The 12,304-nt window shown below is 43.3% G+C and overlaps 2 protein-coding genes across 3 annotated transcripts in view; both read left to right on the forward strand.

The window, feature by feature from the left end:
• The window catches only part of vwa3a (von Willebrand factor A domain containing 3A), a 41,955-nt gene extending 35,541 nt beyond the window's left edge, over positions 1-6,414 (forward strand). For both annotated transcript variants that reach the window (XM_048552759.2, XM_048552761.2), the window contains 4 exons: positions 537-688; positions 4,546-4,672; positions 5,230-5,327; positions 5,568-6,414. In XM_048552759.2, coding sequence (XP_048408716.2) covers positions 537-688; positions 4,546-4,672; positions 5,230-5,327; positions 5,568-5,622 — 432 coding nt within the window. In that variant the 3' untranslated portion in view covers positions 5,623-6,414. The remainder of the gene's footprint in view (positions 1-536; positions 689-4,545; positions 4,673-5,229; positions 5,328-5,567) is intronic.
• Positions 6,415-7,031: 617 nt separating this feature from the next.
• sdr42e2 (short chain dehydrogenase/reductase family 42E, member 2) overlaps positions 7,032-12,304 on the forward strand; it is a 30,014-nt gene continuing 24,741 nt past the window's right edge. Inside the window, 2 exon segments of the mRNA XM_059653870.1 lie at positions 7,032-7,040; positions 9,387-9,464. Coding sequence (XP_059509853.1) covers positions 7,032-7,040; positions 9,387-9,464 — 87 coding nt within the window.

Genomic DNA, 12,304 nt, shown 5'->3' on the forward strand with positions numbered 1-12,304 from the left:
AGAGGCAGGTTCTTTACGCAGAGAGTTGTGAGAGCATGGAATGCGTTGCCAGCAGCAGTTGTGGAAGCAAGGTCATTGGGGTCATTTAAGAAACTGCTGGACATGCATATGGTCACAGAAATTTGAGGGTGCATACATGAGGATCAATGGTCGGCACAACATTGTGGGCTGAAGGGCCTGTTCTGTGCTGTACTGTTCTATGTTCTATGTTCTATGTTCTAAGCACAGGAGTGATGGGTAAAAGAGATTTGATGAGAGTTAGGATGGGAACAGCAGAGCCAAGAATGAGCTTGACTGTACAGAGGGTAGGAGGCCAGATAAGAGAGTGTTTGAACTGTTGAGACTGGCAGTAAAACTAAAGCATGGGTGAAGGTTTCATCAGCCCGATGCCTAACTATAGTCATCCCCTACATCATTGCATTGGAGGCTGATGTTTCAACAACCACCTGGCAGGAACTGCGCCTGCTTTCCTTCTGTTTCTATTGTTACTATAAGCATTTCTAGTAAAGATTCCTCAAAGTTGTTTATTATTATAGAGGGCCTTTCAGTTTTCGGATGTGCAAGGGATATACCTGCTGACTGATGGAAAGCCAGACTCCAGCTGTAGTCTCATCCTGAAGGAAACTCAACAAATGAATGAGGGGCGAGGTGTCAAAATTCACACCATTTCCTTCAATTGTACAGACAGGTGAGTCACTGAATTGACTGACCACCATGTGTTTCCCTGAGATATGACCCTATGCTCTGCTGTGGAATTATATTGCCTGAACGTGTTACATGTTTGTGATGACTTATTTGAGTGCGATTTAAAACATGGATGGTCTTACCACAGAACATAGAAGCTATTCAGCTTCTTTAGTCCAAAGATGTGCAGATTAGATGAATTGGCCATGCTAAATTTCCCATAGTGTCCAGGGATGTGCAGGCTAGGAGAATGAGCCATGGGAAATGTAGATTTACACAGATAGGGTAAGAGGGTAGGTCTGAGTGGATGCTTTTCAGTGGGTTGTTGCAGACTCAATGGGCCAAATGGCCTGCTTCCACATTGTAGAGATTGTATGATTCTAAATGTTTGTTCTGCTCTTGGAATGGACTATAAAATTAGTTCCACTCTCCCATTGCCCTGTAAATGTTCCCTTTACACATGTATGTCCAACTTTAAACATGACTATTGAAACAGAAATTTAGGGAAAATTTACCAGGGGTGTCAAGATAAATGTAAAGAGAAAAACTCAGTTTCAGGTTTTGATTTGACTTCAATCAGTCTCCACCAGTTCTCCCAATCCTTATCCTCGCTTTTACTGCAGGTGAAAGATCGTTCCCTCTTCCCAAACATCACTCTGGGTTGTTTGTAAATTCCCCCAACTGTCAAAACACCATATATTCTGCTCCTGTCTGATTTTCTAGCCTCCACTCAAAAGCCTGACTGATTCCCCATTCTACCTGCCTGATCCCACGCCACTCCAAGTCCCACAGAGGGTCACTGGAGCTAATCAGCTGCAGAAGCAAAAAGGCACACTTTAATTTGACAAACTGCTTTTATTAAATCTCCACAAGGTTTAATTTTATATATAATTTAAAGCGCTGCTCTTCTTGAACAAGCTCAGACATTAGATAACAGCCCTATAAATAAAACTATGTAAGCAATAAAACTATATGAGCCGTAAACCATAAAATTGACATTAGGAAATTAGAAAACATCTTGGGATTTTATACACCGAGTAAAATAATGTTTCTGAACGTATTCAGATATTTAAAGACCTTTGATAAAGGAAGGTGGAATATCTGAGGATCTTGAAGGGGATGGATTTGTTACCTCAAGTCTCCGCCAGCCTTTGTAATAGTATACATTTATTCTTGTAACTTGTCACTAATTTCTATCATGCAATGAATTACATTTTATTTATTCATCCACGGGATGAGGGTATCACTGGCTAGGTAGCATTTATTGCCCATCCCTAATTCTCCAGAGGGCAGTTAAGTGTCAAGAGTCAACCTGTGGGTCTGGAGTCACATGCAGGCCAGACATGGTAAGGATGGCAGTTTCTTCCCCTGAAGCACATTAGTGAACCAGATGGGTTTTCCCAACAATTGATTCATAGTCATCAATAGACTTTTAATTTCAGATTTTTTTCAACTGAATTCAAATTCCACCCTCTGTTGCCGGATTTGAACCTTTTATCTGGCTCTCTGGACTAGCAGTTCAGCCAAAGTCCCACTAGACCATCACGTACCCTCAAGCGACAAGAGCCTCTTGCTGTTAACTACCAAGTAGTTTCTTTTTCTGTTCCATTTAGACCAAGTAGGCCCTGACAACCCAGTCAGGAAATGAGGATGGTGACAGCAAACCACCCAGCCACATGTTGTCAGTCACAGCATTGCTTGCTCACACAAAAAAAAACCATTTTAAAATTACACCTTCAAAATTCCAAACATGTAAAACTGTTTTTGGTCGTGTTAATTGTGAAGAACAAATATCAACTTGAAACCATAAATGAAACAGAACGTTTAAATGTTTACTCATGATCAAGGAGTTGGGTTAAAAGCAATTTAAAATAATAACCCTAGTTTTAAAAATAGATATTAGAAAATGTAGATGAATACAATATTCTTGTGAACATGTTTGATAGGGAGATCAGGAGAAGATTCTTTACCCAGAGCATGGTAACAATATGGAATACACTGTTAACATGTAATACTGAAAACAACAAATGCAGGTCAGGCAGCATCCATGGAGAGAGAGCAAACTAATGTTTCAATTCTAGATATCAAAGTGTGGAGCTGGATGAACACAGCAGGCCAAGCAGCATCTTAGGAGCACAAAAGCTGACGTTTTGGGCCTGGACCCTTTTCAGAAAAGGGGGATGGGGACAGGGTTCTGAAATAAATAGGGAGGGGGGGAGGAGGATTGAAGGTGGATAGAGGAGAAGATAGTTGGAGAGGAGACAGACAAGTTAAAGGGGCGGGGATGGAGCCTGTAGAGGTGAGTATGGGTGGGGAGGTAGGGAGGGGATAGGTCAGTCCGGGGAAGACAGACAGGTCAAGAGGGCGGGATGAGGTTGGGAGGTAGGAATGGAGGTGCGGCTTGATGTGGGAGGAGGGGATAGGTGAGGGAGGTGGGGATGAGCTGGGTTGGTTTTGGGATGCAGTGGGGGGAGGGCAGATTTTGAAGCTTGTGAAATCCACATTGATACCATTGGGCTGCAGCATTCCCAAGCGGAATATGAGTTGCTGTTCCTGCAACCTTCGGGTGGCATCATTGTGGCACTGCAGGATGCCCATGATGGACATTTCGTTTAAGGAATGGGAGGGGGAGTTAAAGTGGTTCGCAACTGGGGGGTGCAGTTGTTTGTTGCGATCGAGCGTAGGTGTTCTGCAAAGTGGTCCCCAAACCTCCGCTTGGTTTCCCCAATGTAGAGGGAGCCACAACAGGTACAGCGGATGCAGTATAACACACTGGCAGATGTGCAGGTGAACATCTGCTTGATGTGGAAAGTCATCTTGGGGCCTGAGATGGGGGTGAGGGAGGAGGTGTGGGGGCAGGTGTAGCACTTCCTGCGATTGCAGGAGAAGGTGCCGGGTGTGGTGGGGTTGGAGGGGAGTGTGGAGTGGACAAGGGAGTCGCGGAGAGAGTGGTCTCTCCGGAAGGCAGACAAGGGTGGGGATGGAAAAATGTCTTTGGTGGTGGAGTCGGATTGTAGATGGCGGAAGTGTTGGAGGATGATGCATTGTATCCGTAGGTTGGTGGGGTGGTATGTGAGGACTAGGGGGATTCTCTTTTAGCAGTTATAGCGGGGACAGGATGTGAGGGATGTGTTATGGGAAATTCCCATAATCTCTTTTCAATTCTAGATGACTCTTCATCAGTGATGATGTGAAATGTAGAGGGGGCAGCATTTAAGCAACAGTGGGTGTCAGTGGAGTACGGGGGGAGAAAGGATGTTGATAGTTCTGATTAAGTGATCAGAATGTGAAAATGCAGTAGGTAAGGCAAATGGCTTGGATACATTTCTTTTATTCTTTCTCGTAGGATGTGGGTGTCTCTGGCAAGGTCAGCATTGTTGCCCTGCCTAATTGCCCTTGAACTGATGGCCATTTCGGAGGGCAGTTAGGAATCAACCACATTTCTGTTTATCTGGTGTTTAATGGGGGCCAGAATGGGTAAGGTTTCCTTCCTCAAAAGACCAAATGGGACTTTGTTCCCAACAATCAGTGGTAGTTTTCATGGTCACCATCGCTGAGACCATCTTTTATCATTCGAATTTTTTTTAATGTGAATTTAAATTCGACCAGCTGCCGTGAACCCCTGTTCCCAGACTGTAAGACAGAATGACTAGTCCAGTGACATCACCGCTGTGCTTTCACGTCCCCTTTAAAAGCAAGTAAGATAAATCCATTCTTTCTGACTGAAGATTTCTGAAGATCAGTGGAAAACTGTTGATGATAACTGCCCTCCAGTTGCTCCATGCTATTCCTGAATCTATACTAACTTTAAGCAGACTTTTGTGCCTTTGACAATTATTTTCTGGTTCCCCTTGATGACAGCACAGCAAATGAGTTCCTCAAGAAGTTAGCAGCACAGACTGGAGGCCGTTTCCACCGTTGCCATGGAGCTGTTGATGGGCAGCTGGCAGCACACAAAATGCTCGCAGGAGGGTTTGCAGATGAAGACGTATGTTACTGACATTTCTTTTAAATTATTTGCTGTAATCTAATGCCCTCATTGATCAATGATTTATTCATACATGCTGAGTGCTGACTGCAGTATGTCAGCAAATGAACTTAAGGCAACGCTGCACTTTTAGCAGAGTTTAGCCATGTAGCAAACAGAGGCTTTGCAATCTACCCCAATCAGAATTTGTGAATGAACTCACAGCAACGTCTTCCAGTTAAGGGTGGGGTTATTCCTCCTCGAATGGTGGATCGTCATTGTTATGCAACTGAAGACCCCCGTAGAACCAATCCCAGCTACTTGCAGCATTGTGGTCTCCAGGCATCATTTGGGTCATTTCCCTGTCAATCATCTCCGTTCTGCCACTGAACACAACCATATTTACAAATTTTTGCTGCAGCAATACTTTAAAATGGATGGACCCTTGCAGCATGTCACGGCTGGTGTGACATTTGCAACATTTGGAAAGTAACCTGTTGCCTGTTTCAAGGTGAGTGTCACCACCAGAGATCCTAGGTGAATTTCTTGTTTTAACATGCTACATTTTCTGGTTGCAGAATCCTAATCTACCTGCATTTGAGGGTGACGATTTAAAGAAGCTTTCCAGAGAAATAAATAAAGCAAGACGATTTCTAACACAAGCTAAATCCTTCAGGTTAGTTCCCCTGATTCTGACTCCAGTTACCTTCCATGCTGTTTATGATTAATTTCATCAGATTCAGTCAATCAGTGCGATGGCATTTCATAGTGGAGCCCCTTTTGCAATGGGAGTAAAGCTTAGCACAATGCAAATATGGGCAGGCCAGATTAATATAGTGATAATGCTATTGATGGACTGTGTAACGCAGTATACTAAGCTCTAGTTGGTGTAACTGGTTCTTTTCATTTTCACCAGACACTTACTTTTGGAAAAACAAAAGAAACCAGATCGAACAGAAAATGGAACTTAAAGCACAGCATGAGTCGGTCATGCCAAAACAGAATGAATTGAAACCAGTGTCTTCTACTTTTATTCACTAGACACCGTTGTTTCTCTATGAAACCTATCAAATCTCTTTGTCATATTAAGTACTTAGATTAGATCACTCCTTAGCCACCAAAACTTGAGAATACAAACTAGAACTATGTAACCTCCCCTTATCACTTCTTCGTTTAAGCCCTGAATGGCTGATATCATTTTTGGTGTTTCTGCTCTGTACCACCTCCAAAGCCAGCATGTCTTTCATTCTCACTCAACTGCAGGTACTCCCACTGTTCTGACACTGAGAGAGCACTGCACTGTCGAAAATATGGGTATTTAAATAAGACCTTAAACTGAAGCCCTGTCTATTTGTTCACAGAAAAGGATTCCCGAGTACAATTCAAAGCAGAGCAGGGGAAATTTTCCCAGTGCTCTAGCCAACATTCTTCCTTCAACCACTACTAGCTAATCAGATTAGTGATAACCTAATGTGGGATCTTGCTGAAAGCTCTGTAACAACAATCACCATGCATTAGCATAACTCAAATATAATTCTTTCTAAAAGGACCCTCACATCTATTGTGATGTGGAACTAACTTCACAAGGCAATGCCAGGAAACAAGTACATCTGTAAGATTCACTCAGTAAACTTCCAACTTCCCTTTCTGTGATTCCATGCTGTATTTGAAAATGTTTTATTTCTTAGTGACTGTAATTTTGATGAATTATGTGAATAATTTATACTTTAGTTTTTTAGATGTGTATTCTTTGATACTTGATAAATGATTTGTAACTTTTGTACTTTGTATGAAAGATTAAAATGAACAATATGAATTCAGAGTGAATAAAACGTTTGTGCCTCTGTTTCCTTCAGTAACCATATTGCAATTTGTTTGGTGTACCTCACATGCACTCAAATATCTGAGCAGGAGGTGAGGGGATGGAGAAGCAGTTGGGAAGAAGTAAAATGTATGAACAGAAAGGAAGCAATTTTAGTGCAGACTGGAGCTGGTAGGGTGGAAGGATCCACAGGGAGAAAGTCAGGGCAGTGGTCGGATTATTGAGAGAAGGGAGTAGCAGAGAGCAGCACAGTGGCTAAGTGGTTAGCACTGCTTCCTCATAGCAGCAGGGACCTGGGTTTGATCTCACTCACTGGCAACTGTCTGTATGGAGTTTGCACATTCTCACCATGTCTGTGTGGGTTTACTGTAGGTGCTGTGGTCTCACAGTCCAAAGAAGTGCAGACTAGGTGGATTAGCCATGTAAAAGGCAGGGTTACAGGGACAGGGTTGGATGGGGGGGGGGCGTGGTGGGATGCCTGTCAGAAGGTTGGTATGGACTCGACAGGCTGAATAGCCTGCCCTCCCACTGTAGGGATTCCCTGAGAGCAGATTGTTGATGGAGAAGGTGAGTTGGCATATACAATTGGACGATTTGCTTCCAGAATTTTCAGCTCTGGTTTAATGTGTTCTTAGAGGTGTCATCATATAACGTTCAACTGTCCTGCCCAATTAATTGCTCTACATTTGATGGTTGGGAAGTGAACAAATCATACTCCTTGGAGAAATTAACAAATAAAGTACTAGTATGCTAATGCAGTGGTCAGTGGGCGCTTGTGATGTTATAGCAGTCACAGGACCAGCAGTCTCATTCAGTCAGAGGAGGTAGAATGGCGCGATCTGGTCCCATTGCAAAGCTGAAAGAGAAGGAGAGATCTCTGAAAGATTGCATGCTACCCAAACCAAAAATGCACATTGTTACGTAAGCAAGCCTGTATAGATCTGAATTTAAAAAAACAAAAGAACCGCAGATGCTGTAAATCAGGAACAAAAACAAAGTTGTGAAAAAGCTCAGCAGGTCTGGCAGCATCTGTGAAGAAAAGATCGGAGTTAACATTTGCTCTGTTTTTTTCCTTCACAGATGCTGCCAGACCTGCCGTGCTTTTCCAGCAACTTTGTTTTTGTTGTTGTATAGATCTGAAATTTATGTACAAAATGTATGAAACGGATTAAAAATTTATTTCAGTATTGAATCAGAGGATTGGGAATGTTAAGTGCTCTGGGAGTGAAGGACATGTCAGCAGAATATTTGAATGTGTTATTTAAGATGGTGGCAGAATGTGGACAACAAGCAGAATCCCTTTAGATTAGATTCCTTACAGTGTGGAAACAGGCCCTTCGGCCCAACAAGTCCACACCGCCCCTTGAAGCATCCCACCCAGATCCATCCTCCTACAACCCACACACCCCCTGAACACTATGGGCAATTTAGCATGGCCGATCCACCTAGCCTGCACATCTTTGGACCGTGGGAGGAAACCGGAGCACCCAGAGGAAACCCACGCAGACACAGGGAGAATGTGCAAACTCCCCACAGACAGTTAGCTGAGGCTGGAATTGAAGCCGAGTCCCTGGCACTGTGAGACTGCAGTGCTAACCACTGATCCATTATGAGGTTAGAGATTAATTATGTAAAAGAGACAGCAAGCTGTCATTGTGTGAACTGTTTTCAGATTACTGTCAAGATTGAAGACAGTTCAGATTCCAAGATGCAACAACGAGGCAAACAAATAAACCAGCTACACCACTGGAGAAAGTCTGTGGTGGTGGAGGGACCTCCTCCACTTCAGAAGGATCTAAAGATAAATTAAGTGAGATTGCAGCACAACAAGCGAAGAAAGTTAGTTCCAGGGATGAGGAACTTCAATTGGGAAGATAGGTTGGTGATCCTGGGACTGTTCTCCTTGAAAAAGGCTGAGAGAGATCTGATTAGATATTCAAAATCATGAGTGGTTAGGACTGAGAAAATGTTCGAGGAGAGGATCAAGAATGAAATTGCACAGATTTGAAGTAATTTGTAAAAGAATCAAAGACATGGAAAATCGTTTTTCACACGCTGAGTGGTCAGTGTCTGGAATGCGCTGTCTGAGAGTGTGATGGATGCAAGTTTAATGGAGGCTTTCAAGAATCGAGTTAGGTAGTTATTTGAAGAGAATGGGTGTGCAGGATTATGAGGTCTGGACAGGAAAATGGTAACAGCTGAGATGCTCATTGGGTGGGCTGGTACAGCCACCATGGACTGAATGGCCGTCTGCTGAATTGTACAGTGTACAAACAGCTACAACAAAGTCAAATCTACAATTAGCTATTGAGAGGATTAGGAAGGTCAAGTCTAGACAGGAATCTCTCCCCTCCTTCCAGAGAAGAATCCGCACCAACAATAAAGAACGTCAGTTCAACACATATAAGAGAAATACTTTCAACATGAAAATCATTATCAAGAACATAAATGTTGCTGATGTTAAAAAAAGTTACATACACAAAGAAAACAGCAAGAAATAAAATTAGCTTGAAACTTAATGGTTTCTGAAATAATAACAAAAGATGTTAAAAATATTGGGTTATTGTGGCAGCATCTGAAATACCGTTTGAAGTGACCGTTTGAAGAGGATAGATCTTGATCAGAAAAGCAGCCAACTGTTATGAGCTGGAGTTGGTGTTATGAACTGGAACCATGTTGACGTGCTTACAGCGCTCCTGCTAGTTTTACAGGTGAAGAATGGGCGCTACAGTGAAAAGTCGTAGGAGTATCTAAAATTGCCGGCATCTGCAGCTCTTTGTTTTATAATAACTGAAATTCCTCCTCTTACCGTTCAGCGTGCAACATGAGCAGGATAACCCCCGTCCGTACCTGTACGTCAGAGGTACCTGGATTACTAGCTGGACCTCCCCAGTGCAGTCATTACAGTAACAGGAGTATTTCCCCACTGAAGATCGGCGACAAGTCCCACTGCGACAATATTCCTACAACTTCCAGCGCCTCGAACTCTCGGTAAGAATCGGTTTCTGAGAAAGAAGCAGGGCTGGTCCATCGTGGGTACATGAAATATCACAACCGTCCGCTGTAGGTTCCCATTAGATCAACAGGGATCACAGTCACTTCCTGGGCGCGGGTTTCCAGGACCGTGTTATATTCATGCACATGGCAGCGTGTTCGGTAACTGCAAACTCCGTTAAAGATTTAGGAATCTCCCAAACCTGCTGTTTTCCTGGAAGGAAGGAGAGAATGTGAGAGTTGAGAACAATTTATCCTTCATAGGCTGGCAGGACTAGATAGTTTCCTAATCAACTTGATTTAAGGATGTTGTTGCATACCCCTGGAGGAGCTGGGATGTGAACCCAGCCCTCCTGGCTCACAGGCAGGGACAGCACCACAAGCATTTCAAATCTGAGTCTGTATTAATCATGACACAGCTGTTTACATGGTAAATGTTACAGTGAGCCTCACTAGGATTAAAGTGGATGACATATAAAGTGACTAGCTGCTGCTGCCCCAGTGACTACTCAGTTCTTGTGATGAGATGTTGCTGGATTCAGGGTGAGCTAAACTGCAAATCTGATGGGGAGATGTATATGTAACTGCAGTCCTTCCCAAGGAGAGCTGACTGGATGGCGTGTTGCTCCAAGGCCTGGATAGCTGGGATGACTGAATGTGGCTATTTCTCCTGTGCAGGCCAGGTGGGCTCTGGCTGTGTAGACCCCCCTTACTCAGGACTGCTTCAGTGCCATTAGCTGTGCCCACGTTGCTAAGTGCCTCTTTGTTACAGGGTGGCACAGGACAAGTGTTCAAAAACAAGTAATGATTATATTCTCTTAAACAGGAGGGAGGAGAGCTTTACTTTCAGTCCTGCTTCCAGCTTTCCAAAAGATCTGATCAAGCTTGCATTGTTTTGTGCGACCAAGTTATTTTCAACTCTCTCCACAGCCTTACACTTGATGTATCGCATCAGGCTCTAAAACCCTCTAACTCCCTGTGCTCCTCGAATTCTAATCTCTTACCCAGCCCCAGTTTTAATCTCCTCAACATTAATGGCCCTATTTCCAGTGGACAGACCCTAAATGCTGAAATACCCTCTCAACATCTATCTGCTTTTGTCTGCTCTATTATGATGTGTTTTATACCCTACCTGATAGACCAAGCATTTGGTCATCTGCCCTAATATAGCCTTGTGTGCTTCAGTGTCTAATTTTGTTTGCTAATGCTCCTGTGAAGCACCTTGGGTCATTTTACTATATTACATGTGCTATAAATCTGCAAGTTGCATTTTATGATTTCTTGTAAGAGATTGTAGTTCCTTTCCCACTTTTTGATGAGGTCTCCAACTTGTTACTCCTGGTGTTGCCATGTTCCTGATCTTTGGTACCCTGTGTGGAGGGGATTGGACGGATCATAGATTTTTCTCTTCAGTCTGCTTCTCTTTCTGGCCAAGATAACCCTATCACAAATCTAGATTACTTAGTGGTCGGGATGGGTTGTTCTAGTTCCCTCTTTGTGTGTGACTTTTTCTGTGCCTGCGTGACATTGGAAAAGGATACTACAGTATCCACTAATACATTTCAGGCTTCCTTACAAGCAAGGCAATGAGCCACCTTCTGAAACTTTTCCAATCCATTCAGATAGCGTTCCGCCATTTTTATCTAGTGGCAGTGGAAGAAAGGCAATATAGTTCAAAGTTAGGATGTCACATCATTTGGAGCGGAACTAGCACATGGGGTCTTCCCAATTATATGTTGCCCTTGTCCTTCAAGGTGCTGGAGTTTGCAGGTTTGGAAGATGCTGTCGACAAAACCTGGGTGAATGTTTGCAATTGTTTTCTAGATCAACAGTGAGCCAGTGTTAATGGAAATCAATGTTTAAGGGTGCCAGTCGAGTGGGTTTTATTTTTCCCTGGATGGTATTGAGCTTCTTGATGCTGGAAGTCACAAGCATTAAAGTAAATGGAGAAGGTTCAGGACTTGTGCATTAGGATAATGGACAGGCTTTGAGTGATCTAGAGTTGAGCTACTGGCTGCAGAAATTACAGTCTCTGACCTTATTCTCTGACCACAATATTTATATCATTGGTCCAGTGACATGTCTAGTCAAATGTCTCCAGGACATTAGTACTGAGGATTCAGTGATCGCATTATTGTTGAATGTCGTGGGGAAGATGATTAAATTGCATATTGTTCAAGACGGTCATTGTCTTGCAATTGTTTGGCATGAATTTTATTTGCTGCTCATCAGCCCAAGCCTAAGTGTTGGTTAAGTCTTGCTGCATGTGAGCACAGATTGGTTCAGTATCTGAGGAAGTACTTAGCTGTTGATTGATAACTTTGTTAGTTGTGCACCTTTAGAAAAGATTTGTTTGGCTTTGGGTGATGAGGATGGGAGAGCCCATTGAATAATTTAGATAAAACATCCTGAACTTCTTCTGCTATTAACTGAGCTTCTTCCTAATCCCCAGTGGTCTGATTTGGGTTGGGAGGTATTTTGAAGGCACAGCGACACTGCCACCTTCCTCCTCAAGTGATATTCAAATGGAGCTAAGCAAAGTGAATCCAACAGGTACTCCCTTTGGGAGCAGCAGTGAGTCCAGGTTTAATGGAGTGATCCCCCACTGGCCAAAGACACACAGCCGCTCGGTCAATGGGCATGTGAGGTGGGTGAATCTGAAGAATTCCAGGAGTGCCTGGTGACAGAGGGGTGGGATATTTTGGTTCAGACTCGGCTGCACTCTTGCCCGATCAGGCGTGTCTCATCCTTGTGGACATTTACAAACCAAGATGGTGCCTTCCAGAAGGAACTGTCTTCCTGCAGGTAAAGTCGTTATTTAATTTGTTTACACAAAC

Source organism: Stegostoma tigrinum, chromosome 23, assembly GCF_030684315.1.
Source record: "Stegostoma tigrinum isolate sSteTig4 chromosome 23, sSteTig4.hap1, whole genome shotgun sequence".
In the NCBI taxonomy this organism is placed as follows: Eukaryota; Metazoa; Chordata; class Chondrichthyes; order Orectolobiformes; family Stegostomatidae; genus Stegostoma; species Stegostoma tigrinum.